We start from the raw sequence: 14,845 nt of genomic DNA on the forward strand, positions 1-14,845 counted from the left end.
AGGATTTGTCATTTCATACACACAGCTTCATGAAGGATATCATCCCCAAAGGTTATTCCGGAAGTGTGTCAGCAGAGAATCTGGAATGCAATGATTGGAAAATATGGTATTGTGGCGACCCATTTCCTGGCACATCCGAACCGACTCACAATTAGATAGCCTACGGGGGTTTGCGAGCACAGAGCTTTGGAGCCTCTGCGCCATGGGGGGCAGGTTGAGGGAGGCTTAAAAGTGAGGCTGAAGATTTCGAATAAAGTTTTTTCCTTCGACTGCAGTTACCGACTCCGTGTCGTAATTTTAGCGCTGCGTGTAGCACACCGCTACAGTATATTCCAAATCATGGTGTTTATCAACCCAGAAAAGTGATATTTCTTCTTAAATTTGACTGTGGAGTGACTTTTCAGGGGATATTACTTAATGCCCAGCTTCTACAGGGATCAGATCTTACTAGCTCACTGACTAGAGTTATAACCAGATTCAGAAAAGAACCAGCAATGACCATGGCAGATATTGACTCAATGTTTCGTCGGGTTAAAGTCCAAAATCCGGAAGATGGCGCCAGCAAACAACTCAACCAAAGGTGGCAAAAAGCTGCCCCTTGCCCTTCTTTCATGTTCAAGTGGTGTTCTGCTCCTGTTGGAACTTGTGATCTACATTTTGGTGGCGAGCTTTTGGGCCAATTTGAGTGATCTGCTGGTTTACTGTCTCCAAGCACATTTGGTGAGGCATGAGACCTCAAGGCCAATAAGTCTGGATGCAGAGCGTGAGCCCATGATCGACTCCAATTCTCGCTGATCAAAGCGCCGAGGAAGATTGAAATCATTGAGGCGAGAGCGGAAGGGGAACGGGTGTTCAGCACTGTCTATCCGTCTCTTGCTTGCTGCTGCCAGAGGATGGTGTGACAGCCTCTCTCTCTCCCTCTCACTGACTGCTGCCAGAGGATTGTGCTGGAGTCCTGGGTCTTGGGCGAGGTTTAATCGATGTGGTTTGTGGATTGGACTCTGTAGTTCATGTTATGATGTGTTTCTAGTGTTTATGTGCTCCTTTTTTGTTGTTATTTTGTGCAATTTTGATCAGGGCAGCAGGCAGATAATGAACATCACAGCACTAGATTGAACTGAACTGGATATGCCTGGACTCTTGGCGTTTTATACTCCATGTTTTTTCACTTTTATTTATTTGTGCAATTTTTTTTGCATGTGGGGGGAGGGGAGTTTGACTTGGCTGTCTGTGGGAAGATGAATCTCAGAGCTGTATACTGCATGCTACTTTATTCCAAATGCACTTTGAATCTCGCAGACGCATGAAGATGGCTATGGAGTTGTAGGCTACCTATTGATGCACAACATGCATTCTCAGTTCTACCGTGCTTTAATCATGGGAAAATCTAGGATAGCTCCGTTGAAGTCAGCTTCCATCCCTCATATGGACCTCACCGCTGCTACAATGGCAAACCGTATGGACACACTGTGGAGGAGGGAGGTGCATACGCAGCTTCAGGACCCGTTGTTTTGGACTGATAGTACCTCTGTGCTGATGTATATGAAACTTCCAAGTTCTGGGTCTTCGTTGCTAACAGGCTTTCAGAAATTCTTAACGTCTCACAAGCATCTCAATGGAGGTAAGTAAACACCTCAAGCAACCCGGTAGAAAAGGCTTCTAGTGAGGTGAAAATGAAAGCACTCCTGAAGAATGAGACAGAAGTGTCAGGGCCTCAGTATCTTCTTCAGTCTGAAAGTAAATGGCCTGTGAATCCCAATTGTTCTGGAGAACTTCTGCGAGATGATCCAGGAGTGTTACAATGAATGCCATGCAGATTGATGAGGAAATAGATGTGATAATGGGTATAATCCATCACTTTTCATCTTGGACCTGTTTGAGGAAGACAGAGGCCTGGATTCTTAGATTTAAGAACCTGCTCCTGTTTCTTAGTTGCAAGAGGAAGCAATTGAGCATCGCTCTTGCTCTGTCTGACCCGAATGAAGAACAACAAAGTTATTCTTTGTAGAGAGAGACTGAGAAGACCAAAGGTCACATCAGTCGAGATTGTCTCTCAGTGGAGGAGCTCAGAAGGGCTGCAATGAATATCATTGGATTTTGCCAAAGAAAGAGATTTCCAGGTGAGTACCCAACTTTGCAAAGGGGAGAAGTGTGAAAATGAACAGTGAAGTAGAAAGTCTTGATGAAGGATCTCAGCCCAAAAAGTCAATTGTTCACTCTTTTCCACTGATGCTGCCTGTACTGCTGAGTTCCTGCAGCATTTTATGTTTACTGCTTTAGATTCACAGCACCTGCAGATTTTCTCTTATTAGTCATATTTTTCAAACTCAACCCAGTACCTGAAGATGGAGTCTTCAGAGTTGGCGGATGGTTCAGTAAAGCAGTCATGCCTGAAGAGTCTACACATCCTGTTATACTGGCAAAAGATCTTTATATCTGGGACATCTTTCTAAGATATGTACTTCCAGAGATGGGACATGGTGGCCTTAACCACATATTGTCCAGGGTTGCACCAGAATACCAGACTTGCATTGCTAGCACAGCTATAAGAAGAATTCTGTCTAAGTGTGTGGTTGTTCATTGTTACACTCTGTTCCAAAATGCCAGTTAATGCACTCCAATGCAAGACGAGGATGTCCTTCTGATAATGAAGCACACTTGGTAGGAGCTGAGTGTGAGGTGCAAGAAGCCATTGAGAAGTGGAATCATTCATGGATCAGTGTTGTCCTCCTTCAGAAAGGAACGAAGTGGATTTTAACCCCCAAGCTGGTTTACATTATGGAGAAACGTGGGAGAGATTGATCAGATCCATAGAAAAGGTCCTTAATTCAATCATGAAGGTACAGAATCTTGAGGAAGAGGATTTCCATAGAGTTCTTTATGAAGTAGAGGCTATTACCAATAGTTGTTCAATTACTAAGGCATACTCCCATGCCAATAATTTGGAAGCACTAACAACCATCTGTTGCTTCTGAAGACGTCACCATCCTTACCACCAAGACAATGACAAGAGGAAGACATTTATGGTCATTGTAGACAGAAGCAGGTCAAATACATAACAACTTGTTTTGGAAATGGTGGATCAAGGAGTTTACCACAGTTAAAGGAACATCAGAAATGGTCAGGTATAAAATGCAATATCCTCCCAGAAGACATCGTGCTTATAGTTGACAGCACAGTGGCTTGGAACTCATTAATCATGGGAAGAGTTATTTGAGTCTTTACCTGTGATGGACTGGGCCATATTCACTACTTCTTGTAGGATTTTCCGTTCAAGGGCATTGGAGTTTCCATTCTAGGCTGTGATGCATCCAGTCAATATACTCTCCACTACAAATCTTTAGACGTTTGTCAAGGTTTTAGATGTCATGCTGAATCTTCACAAACTCCTAAGGAAATAGAGGTGTTGCTATCCTTTCTTCATAATTGACCTAACATGCTGGGTCCAGGTCAGGTCCTCCGAAATAATAACACCAAGAAATTTAAAGCTGCTGACCCTGTCCACCTCTGATCTGCTGATGAGGTGGCTCAGGGACCTCTGGTTTCCATCTCCTGAGGTCTACAATCAGTTCCTTGGTCTTGCTGACATTGAGTGAGAGATTGCTGTTGTGACACACTCAGCCTGATCTTCAACCTCTCTCCTATATGCGGATTCATCACCACCTTTGATTTGGTCTATGACAGTGATGTCTCCAGCAAAACTTGAATATGGCATTGGAATTGGTCTTAGCCTCACAGTCATAAGTGTAAAGCAGGGGATTAAGTAGATAACTGCGAGGTGATGCATTTTGGAAAGCCAAACCAGCATAAAACTTATACTGTGAATGATGGACAGTAGGGATACCTATGAGCACAGGTGAATAGCTCATTGAAAACAAAATCACAGGTAGACAGAGTGATGATAAAGGCACTTAGCATGCTAATCTTCATTATTGAGACCACTGAAGATTGGATTTGGGGCATCATGTTGCAGGATTTTGGCCCGGAACGTCGACTGTACTCTTTTCCATAGATGCTGCCTGGCCTGCTGAGTTCCTCCAGCATTTTGTGTGTGTTGTTTTGGATTTCCAGCATCTGCTGATTTTCCTTTGTTGGTCATAATACTTGTTGGGGAGGTTGCACGTGGACTCCTGTGTATGGTTTTGGTCACCCTGGTAATTTGTGGTGAAACTGGAGAAGTTTAGAAAAGATTTGTGAGGATATTGGCAGGACTAGAGGGCTGAGTTAAAGGAAGAGCTGGCTAGGTGTTTACTCTGGGAATGTAGGAGAATGAGGGGTGACAAAATGGAAATGTTTAAATGATGAGAGGTCATGTCAATATAAGTTTTTGGGGCCTTACTGTGTAGTTGAATCTGCTTCCAAATTCTTATAGTGCTGCCAACCACAAAGCCGTTACTAAAATGTGACTTATTAATTGCAGTGGGGCTACTAAGGAGATCTGGTAAGGAAGTCTTCTTACAAAGCTCTTGCTCTATGAGTAACCATGCTGGGCATGAGCCTGAGGTAGAGGGTGGGCCTTTTTTCCACCATGCAAGAATGGATAGGTGGGCAGCCCAGTCATACATTTTAATGTCTGGTAGGGCAAAACCACCTGCTTCCTTGGGCTTTTTTTCTTGGGTGTTTTTTTGTAATTCTAGGCTTTATAATTCCAAATAAAGGGTCTAATAATTGAGTCCAGTTGCTTAAAATATGACAGAGGAATAAAACATGGAATTGACTGGAAAAGATGAAGAAATCATGGCAGTACAATCATCTTGATTGCGTTAACCCTCCCCACCAAAGAAATAGGAAGGATTTTCCAAAAGTCAATATTGCGTTTAACCTGTTCAACTTTGTTTCGCCAATTCACTTGCAAAAAGTCATTTGGGTTTTTTGTAATAGGCACACCAAGATAGGAAAAATTATCATAAGTTATTTTAAAGGGAATAGACTGTAAATACTCTGTATTAACCACTGCAGTGACTGGCACTAGTTCACTCTTATCCCAATTAACAGAGAAACCTGAGAAACTATCAAAGCTATTAATTAGAGTCAGAAGGGCAGGTATTGATGTTTGTGGGCAGGAGATATATAAAAGGACATGGTCAGCATATAATGAACGGCATCTGTAGTGTAGGTGACCTATATATTAATGGAAACTTTGCTCATTTGCGCAGTTACAAGCAGTTTACAATATCCCTGCATCTAGTTTTTTTGGATATTTACAAATTCAAGACTATATTAGGAAATATATACCTAATTTTGAAGTTTTAGACAAACATGAGTCCCTGAAGGCAATAAATAAATTTGATCCGGTTACTAGTAGTGCGGTATCCTATTTTTATCAGATCCTACATGTAACGTTCTCCTTCGGGTGTAACGAAACGCCGAATTTAACGTCCGGATAAACCACAGTTAATAAGAACCAGATCGCAGTAAGATTAACCATTTACTGTTCACTCTTCACATTAACATATGGTGAAAACTGTTGATAAAACAATACAAGATTGATACAGTATTTGTTCCTTCCTTAATATCACATTTCAAGTGTAAATACTTGCAAAGGTGACTATAACTACATTACACTAAGGTGCAGTATACAGGGAGAGTTTACCTGCTCCATTGACTACTTTAAATACACTTCCATGCAAACTATCCGCGACTCTTTAACTAACGAAAGCATAAACATTATCTACCGTCGTTACCTCTAACAGGATCAGCATTAACATCTTAGTTCAATATATCGATTATCTATTAACTTACAGCGTTGCTCTCACTGTGATTTCTCATGCCTGCAAAACTGCTTGTGCTCAGGTGAGCCTCGTGGAAAGCCCCCACCCTCGCGCTAATTTCAAACCGGTGTTTTCCCACAAGACGCGGCGAAACCGGATGTGACGTCATCGCATGCCGATATATTTTACATGCAATGAATATACTTTAAACACTTCTAATTCTAACTAGAAAATACTATTGAATGAATTACTAAGCGAAAATATTATAAACTAAATAACTGTCATAAAGACAGCACACTCCCCGCTTGACCTTCGTAAGGTCACAATGAGCAGAGTACAAACTTAGTCTCTTAATCAGTCATTGGGTAGAAGTAGAATAACTTCTGTAACTGGCCTTTGGTAAATTTTCACATCGCCTTGGTCGGTAGTCTTCAATTCGATCTTCCTGACATGTCCATCCTCGCTAGGGAATGTAGCAGTGATTCTGGCCGTTGGCCAGCTGTTGCGGGTGGCTTGCTTGTCCCTGAGCAGGACTAGGTCTCCGACTTGAAGATTCCTGCGGGGTTCTGTCCACTTTCGTCTCTGTTGCAACGAGTGTAGATATTTCTGTCTCCAGCGGGGCCAGAACTGATTTGCCAGAGCCTGGACTTGTCTCCATTGCTTTGTGTACAAATCCTTGTCTGAAAAGTCTCCTGGTGGCGGAGGTGCTCCTGCCTTCTGCGTAAGGAGCGTTGATGGCGAAAGTATAAAGGGGTTTTCTGGGTCAGAAGACACAGGTAGGAATGATTGTGCGTTTATAATGGCTGTGACCTCTGCCATTAGGGTGCACAGTACCTCGTGGGCCAATCGGGTGCGTTGCTGCATCTCAGGTTTCCTTTTCCAGGTTTTCCGTAAGGACGTGAACCGTTTGACTGCCTGCTCTTTGTTATCTGGTGAGCGCTGGCGTGGTTCTCTGATTGGCAATGGGGCAACCCCATTATTTGCTTCATCTCTGAAGACCTTGGTGTCTTTGGGTTTTAAAGAAATGGTATCTTGAGCTGATTGTGCAAGTTTGTTTCCATACTTCGTTAGAGCGAAGACTGACTGGCCCAACGACTCATCGCTTGCCTCGCGCTTGTTAACGCCTTGTTGTGCTTCCTTGATGCACGGGACACTCGGGCAGGGTTGAAAGATTGAATGGCGGCCACTCTCTAGCACATTGGTCTTGAGTGTGTTAACCATCGGTTTGTGTACGTCACCGAGACACACCTCTCCTATCACCACCCAGCCCAGATCCAGACGTTGCGCGAAGGGGGCGTCGAGTGGTCCATTGACCTGCTGCCTAACCTTGTGTACCTGGATAACATCTCTTCCTAATAGCAGGAGTATTTCCGCTTTCGGATCCAGTTCTGGGATGTGTTTGGCGATGTGGTGGAGATGCGGCTGGTGTAGCACCGCACTTGGTGTCGGGATCCCAGCGCGGTTATTCATGATTTCATTGCACTCTAAGAGCGGAGGGAGACAGATGACGACTTTACCATCCAGGGACTCGATCTGGATGCCTTCTGCCTTCCTTCCTTGGGTTTTCATGTTGCCTGAGCAAGTTTTGAGGTAGTATGGGAACCGCTCACTCTCAATGTTGAACAATTTAAAGAACTCTGGACTGACTAGTGAACGATTGCTCTGATCGTCCAGAATCACATAGGCTTTGATGGCCTTGTCTTTGGCTCCTTTAGGGTACACCTTAGTGAGGCAGATCTCGGAACAAGAACGGCTTGACTGAGTTTGACCGCAAACTTCTGTCCAGTTCGAGCTGACAATTGTTGTCCCGGAGTGAACCTCTCCCTCCCCGCCGTCCTGTTGTGGGGGTGAAGGAGCGTTGACGGTTCTTTCATTCTTGACTTCATCACGGAGCCGTGAGGGTAAATTTCCTTCCTCGTATGGATGTGGTGCAATCGTGACTCTCTGAGGTTCCTCGTAGCTGGGGAAGTTATTGAATACGTATGGAGAGGGGAGACGAGCCTGCCTGTCTATTTGAGATTGTACATAGTCGCTTGTGCGTTCCAGTCTGATCCTTTCTAAAGTAGATCTTACTGCGGTCAGATCACGCGACCCTTCAGCTTCTTCTATGTACTTTGCTTCCGCCATGGCAGCTTCTTTTTCTCTTTCTCGCTGCAGCACTTGCAATTCTGTCGATATTTTTGCCATTTCCAACTGGGTTTCGGCTTCTCTGGCGGCCTCTTCTCTTTGTCTGGCGGCCCTTTCTTTCTGGATTTCGGCTTCTCTGGCAGCCTCTTCGGCTTCTCTGGCAGCCTCTTCTCTTTGTCTGGCGGCCCTTTCTTTCTGGATTTCGGCTTCTTTTGTGGCCAGTTTCATTTTCAAAACTGCTTCTTGTCTGGCGTAACGCAGTAGCACCTTGGCGGCTTCTGCCTTTCTGGCGGCCCTTTCGGCTTCTCTGGCAGCCTTTTCGGCTTCTCTGGTGGCCAGTTTCATTTTCAAAACTGCTTCTTGTTTGGCGTAATGCAGTCGCACCTTGGCGGCTTCTGCCTTGGCTCTTGCCTGTGTGGACCTACTTGATGTTGTTCTACTGCCCTTGTCGCTGGGCGCCATCGACTTGATCCCGGATCGAGCTGACACTGCAGCACTTGGAACACCTGATAACGCCTGGGTGGGCTTACTTGATGTCGGTTTACTGCCCTTGTCGCTGGGCGGCGTCGACTTGATGCTGGATTGAGCTGACATTGCAGCACTTGAAACACCTGATAATGCCGCTTTTTCACTGTAACGTTCTCCTTCGGGTGTAACGAAACGCCGAATTTAACGTCCGGATAAACCACAGTTAATAAGAACCAGATCGCAGTAAGATTAACCATTTACTGTTCACTCTTCACATTAACATATGGTGAAAACTGTTGATAAAACAATACAAGATTGATACAGTATTTGTTCCTTCCTTAATATCACATTTCAAGTGTAAATACTTGCAAAGGTGACTATAACTACATTACACTAAGGTGCAGTATACAGGGAGAGTTTACCTGCTCCATTGACTACTTTAAATACACTTCCATGCAAACTATCCGCGACTCTTTAACTAACGAAAGCATAAACATTATCTACCGTCGTTACCTCTAACAGGATCAGCATTAACATCTTAGTTCAATATATCGATTATCTATTAACTTACAGCGTTGCTCTCACTGTGATTTCTCATGCCTGCAAAACTGCTTGTGCTCAGGTGAGCCTCGTGGAAAGCCCCCACCCTCGCGCTAATTTCAAACCGGTGTTTTCCCACAAGACGCGGCGAAACCGGATGTGACGTCATCGCATGCCGATATATTTTACATGCAATGAATATACTTTAAACACTTCTAATTCTAACTAGAAAATACTATTGAATGAATTACTAAGCGAAAATATTATAAACTAAATAACTGTCATAAAGACAGCACACTACATGATAGAGCTTGGGTGAACACTGCAGGTCTTAAACAGGCATGGGTGGATGAATTGGGTATAGAACTGACAGAGGAGGTATGGGATGAGTGTGTAAAGAGTATACATGATTGTTCAGTCAATGTCAGACACAGACTTATCCAGTTTAAAACAATACATAGACTCCATTATTCCAAAGAAAAGTTGCACAGCTTCTATCCTGATGTTTCTCCAGTTTGTAATAGATGTAAATCTGAGAACAGTAACTTGTCACATTCAATCTGATCATGTTGTAAGCTTTATGCATACTGGAAAAGTATTTTTCACTGTTTCTCTGAGGCTTACGGGAAGCGGTGGGAACCGGACTCGCTCATAGCCATCCTTGGAGCAACAATCTCCCTATCTTCAGCCAATAAGTATGAAACAGTGGCTGTATCATTTGGAATGGTGATTGCTGAGAAGTTAAACCTGCAGATGTGGAAAATGGACTCTGTGCCTACGTACGATCTGTGGCTGAGAGAACTGGCAAATACTTTACATTCGGAGAGACTGAGACTATGTATTGAGGACAGACGGGACATCTTTGAAAGGATATGGGGCCCCATATTGGACTTTCTTACGGGGTGAGGACTGAGGTTTTTTTGGTGTGGTGCACCTCTGCTGTGTATGTTTACTTTTGCCTTTATATTATTCTCCCTTTTGCTGCTCAATATTTAATTTGATTTTGTTAATTATCTGCTCTCCAGCTTCCAATATAGTGATTACTCCCTTTCTGTTTTGGAATTCCACCCGTGCTGACTTAGTAAGCGATCTTTCCGTGACATCCTCCATTTCTACAGATATGATACTACGCTGATTAGCAATGCCACTTGTCTGCCATACCCCTTTCCACCCCTTTTACTTCCCTCCCCCTGTTCAACGATTATCAGGTTGGTTCAAGATCCTGAAGGCAATGGGGGAGAAGCTGTTGTTGACCCTTGAGGTTGGGTCTTCAGGCAGCTGTACCTCCTGCCTGATGGCAGCAATGAGAAAAAGATGTGGTCTGGGTTATGGGGGTAATTGGTGATGGATGTTGTCTTCCTGATACATCACCTCTTGTAGGTGTCCAGGATGGTGGAGACATCTGTCCCTGTGATGGAATGGGCTGAGTCTGTCTCTCTGTAGCCTTATGCATTCCTGTGCACATCATCTTCCATCCTCTCACCTAGACATTCAACCAGTTTGCATTTGCTAAGGCCTCTTTAGATCTTCCTGCCCGGTTTAGTGTTGTCAGCAGAGTTGGTAATGTGACATTCAGTCCTTTCTGGTGCTGATGAGCTGCAGCTCAGGCACTGACCCCTGCAGTACTTCTGTGATTACAGCCTGATCTACCCCTCCCCCAATGAGATGCAATCTTTCCCACTTCCTGATTTCTATCTGAATTCTCCAGCTAGATCAATAGATAACACCAGCTTTGTTGACCTACTTCATGTGTGGTTCCGCATTGAAAGCCTTCTGAAAATCCAAGTTCAGCACATCCACTGGTTCCCCTTATCAACCCCACAAGTGGTGACACAGGTGGGCATGGTCGGGAAGAAGGACGTTGTCTCCATTGGTCGGGCATGGGTTATAAGAGTAAGGATATTACGCTGCAACCTTAAAAACTGTTTTGACCACACTTGGAGTATGTGTACATTTCTGGTCACTAGGAAGATGAGGCTGTGCTGGAGAGTGCTGATGAGATTCACCAAGACATTGCCTGGATTGTAGAACTACAGGTCTCGGGGTGATGGATAAGCTGGTCCTCGTTTCCCTGGAGCAAAGGAGAATGAGGGGTGACCATGTATTCGACTATGACAGGTAGAGATACATCAATACAGCATGGACCAACCAGTCCTTGCCAACCATGGTACCATCGTAGCTAGTCCCAATTTCCTGCCATAGGTCCATATCCCTCTCAGGCCAGCCCCTCCATGAACCCAAGCAAGTGCTTTTTAAATAACAAAGTTACATCCGCTTCAACCATTTCCTCTGGCCTCTGCGTAGCAGTTAGTGTAATGCTGTTACAGTGCCAGAGATCGTCAATCAGGGTTCAATTCCTGCCAGTGCCTGTAAGGAATTTGTACGTCCTCCCAGTGACCACATGGGTCTCTCTGGGTGTTTCAGTTTCTTCCCACATTACAAAGATGTACGGGTAGGGTTAGTGGGTTGTGGGCATGCCTTGTCTGCACTGGAGGCATGGCGACACTTATAGGCTGCCCCCAGCACAATCCTTGATAATTTGATTTGACACAAAGGACACATTTCACTATATATTTTGATATTTTGATGCACATGTCACAAATAAAGCTAATATCTCTCTATTATCTCATTTCATTAATATCATCGTCATGTAGAAACATTCGTCAGGTCCGTTTTAAAACTTTGGCCACCCTAAATCTGTACCCCTTAGTTCTGGACTCCCATTCCCAGGAGAAAAGACAATTATCGCTCTCTTATCTATGCCTCTCATAAATGCGAACACTTCACAGTTTCAAAGTGCATTGTTATTGAAGTATGTCTACAGTAAACAACCCAGGGATTCATCCTCCTGCAAGCAGCCACAAAATAGAAAAAACACCATGGAAATCACCTGAAAACATCATGCACCCAACACCAGGGAAAAAAGAACAAATCTCACAAACAGCAAAAAAAAAAGCAAATAACACACAGAGTATTCGGCATCAGACTGCAGAGTCCCTGAAATGGTCCAGGAGCTGCAGCCACCAAGTCAGTTCAGTTTAGCGCTGTGTCGATGACTGCAGGCCACAGCGGCACAGCACCTCAATCCGATCACACAAGTAGCCAGAAAGAGTAAACAGAAAACACCTTGAACTTGAACCACAGAGTCACCCAAAAGCGAGGTTGCTTACTTCTTACTTCTGGAAAACCATCCTCATTCTCCTTCATTCCGAGGAACAGAGAGATGGCATAGCCAGCTTTCCCTATAACTCAGGCCCTCGAGTCCTGGCAACATCCTTGTAAACATTCGTTGCCCTCTTTCTTTCTCACAGACGTGACATGCATGTGAGGTGTTGAGCATCACTTCAGTGGTTGGAAAATTACTGTTGAAAGTTGTTAAGAGACGGGATTTAGTTGCGTTTTGTAGTGGCGACAAAGGTGACTGATGAAGGTGGGGCAGTGGATGTTGTCTACAAATAATTTTGTAAAGCCTTCAACGATACAAGGTGACACCCGGTCCCATTTTCTTCCTCCAACGGGAAATTGCTCTAAGATCCCTGTTCAACTGCAAGCTTCACTCTTGAAGCCCTCTGACACTCCCCTCATTAATCTTCAGCCCCTCCTCTCTGCGGGTCTCACTTTCCCTCTGTCGTCTGGCAGGCAGGAGTTGGTTTCCCCAGAGATGTGTTGTGTTCCTGTTGGACAAAGTGATATCTGAAATTGGGTGAAGCCCTGTGATGCTGCTGACTCTCTGCACTCACTCCAGAATGACCGTCCCATACTTCACCTCACCAACTGTTGCCAGGGTCTTGCGCTCTGTGAAGTCACAGAGAGGGAAACATCCCAGAAAATCCCCTTTGTGAGGTAACAGGGAGAGAGGAGGGTCTGAAACCTCACTGCTTAAACTGCTTTCTATGTGAAGAGACCTGACTGTGTCCCAGATTTGTCATGTCACAGTGGGGATTTCTGTTGTATTGTCCTGCTCCTTCAGTTGATTTTGGAGTTATTCTTCATCAGTGACCTGTTCGCATTTCTTCCCTCCCAAGATCTATCCTTCTGTTACCTTCTTTTGAAACTAGAAAGTCCAGATGTTGCCCCTCTTTCATCATCTCATTGATATTCTCAAGGCAGAGTAAGATGAGTGGTGGTGGGAGCATCAAGGTCTGGAATTTCAGATGATTTGGAGAAAGTGGTGAAACAGTACTCCTCTAATGCACCCCAGTGACATGTCAGTCGTGCTAAATCACAACGGAGTTTCTGCTAATGGCAGAAGGAATGAAAGGAGAATCAAAGGGCATTTGTGAGGGATAGTAAGTTGCAGAGTGTAGAGAAATGGGTGGAAAGGGAAGATGGGAGTAATTGGATTGTTTTCCTGAGGGTTGACTTTGGTCTCGATAGGCCAGCTGTCCTCTTTCACAGGTCACTTTGCACCTGAATTAGCTCCCCATTTTATTCCTTAGTGCATGACCATACACTGTGTTCCATCTGCCATTTATTTGTCCATTCTCCTAATCTGTCCAAGTCCTTCTGCAAACTCTCTGCTTCCTGAAGACTACCTGCCCCTCCACCTATCTTTGAATCCTCTGCAAATTTGTATCATCTGCAAACTGTAATGTAGACCATTTTACCTGGTCTTGGTTAAAGCAATGCAGTAAGCTGCGCACTGCCTGAATACAACAGCCTTTTAAATTGACACCAGTGCAGATTGGGATACAGTATTCAGTCGGACAAACAGTCCAAGGTCTGGATGCTATAGCACTAGGGTAATACTCAGTGAGATACCACTGACGGAGAATTTTAAATATTCATCAACATGGAGCAGAGAGTGAGTTTTAAAATCTGCCAGGAGCGAAGGATGCTGGGAATGGAGAAGGTAGAGCACCATGAAATGGTCAAAGCGAAGCGGTTTGGGTCATGTGGCAGGGAAGGAGCGCATGGGGGCGGAGGGTGGTGGGTTTGCAGATACACCTAGTCCTGAAACTCCAGAGTCACTTGATTCCAAACAATGGGTTTATTGATCATTGCAGACTCTCTCTGGTGCTTTCCACTCCCTCCCCTCTCCCTTCCCCTTTTCCCACCCATGATCCCCTTCTCTCTGCCCCTTCCTATTGTCAGTCCGCAACAGAGACCCATATCAGAATCAGATTTATCATCACATACTGCATGTCATTAAATTTCTATTTTTGTGGCAGCAGTACAGTGCAACACATTAAAAAAGCAATTAATTACATAAGAAATACACACTCGCTGGCCACTATTAGGTACAGGATAGGATCCTGTTGTGGTCTTCTGCTGTAGCCCATCCACTTCAAGATTCAACATCTGCATGTTCAGAGAAGCTCTTCTGCACACCACTGTTGTAACGTGTGGTTTCCTGAGTTTCTGTCGCCTTCCTCTCAGCTTGAACCAGTCTGGCCATTCTCCTCTAACCTCTCTCATTAACCAGGTGGTCTTATCCACAGAACAGATACTTACCGTATTTTTCTTTTTTTTTATTCCATTCTCTGTAAACTCCAGAGACCGCTGTGTGTGAAAATCCCAGGAGATCAGCAGTTTCTGTGATAGTCAAACCACCCCGTCTGGCACCAACAATAATTTTCACAGTCAAATGTCACACCTCCACCCCACTCTGATGTTTGGTCTGAACCTCTTGCCCATGTCTGCGTGCTTTTCTGCATTGGGTTGCTGCCACGTGATTGGCTGATTAGACATTTGCCTTAATAAGCAGGCGTACAGATGTACCTAATAAAGTGGCCACTGAGTGTATATAGAGTGCAAAAAGATCATTGCAGAAAGGTGAAAATTAGACCCTCCTATGAAGGAGCCTCTTAGATCAGCACAAGAATATGCAGAGAATGGAGGGATATTCCTGTCCACACCCCCTACCCCACTTTCACGTCCCAGATTCCCTTCTTCCTGCCTCCTTCCCATTCTGATCCTCCAATCGCCCCACCAGCCCCTCTCCACGGCTGTTCAACCCCCCCACCTCCTCACATCAACTACCTCCTCACCCTCTACAC

The 14,845-nt window shown here is 44.6% G+C and overlaps 1 protein-coding gene across 1 annotated transcript; it reads right to left on the reverse strand.

Annotated features, from left to right (window-relative positions):
• Positions 1–5,456: 5,456 nt before the first annotated feature.
• LOC132382780 (uncharacterized) lies at positions 5,457–9,045 on the reverse strand. The gene is made up of 2 exons (XM_059953241.1): positions 8,878–9,045; positions 5,457–8,599 (listed from the first exon to the last, which is right to left on the reverse strand). Exon 2 carries the CDS (start codon positions 8,430–8,432, stop codon positions 6,066–6,068), a length of 2,367 nt encoding a protein of 788 aa, XP_059809224.1. The 5' UTR covers positions 8,433–8,599; positions 8,878–9,045; the 3' UTR covers positions 5,457–6,065.
• Between the last annotated feature and the right edge of the window lie 5,800 nt (positions 9,046–14,845).

This window comes from Hypanus sabinus, chromosome 29 (assembly GCF_030144855.1).
Source record: "Hypanus sabinus isolate sHypSab1 chromosome 29, sHypSab1.hap1, whole genome shotgun sequence".
In the NCBI taxonomy this organism is placed as follows: domain Eukaryota; kingdom Metazoa; phylum Chordata; class Chondrichthyes; order Myliobatiformes; family Dasyatidae; genus Hypanus; species Hypanus sabinus.

What these genes read in the sequence shown, in the direction of transcription:
- LOC132382780 (XM_059953241.1), bottom strand. Translation starts at nt 8,432, where the DNA reads ATGTCAGCTCAATCCAGCATCAAGTCGACGCCGCCCAGCGACAAGGGC.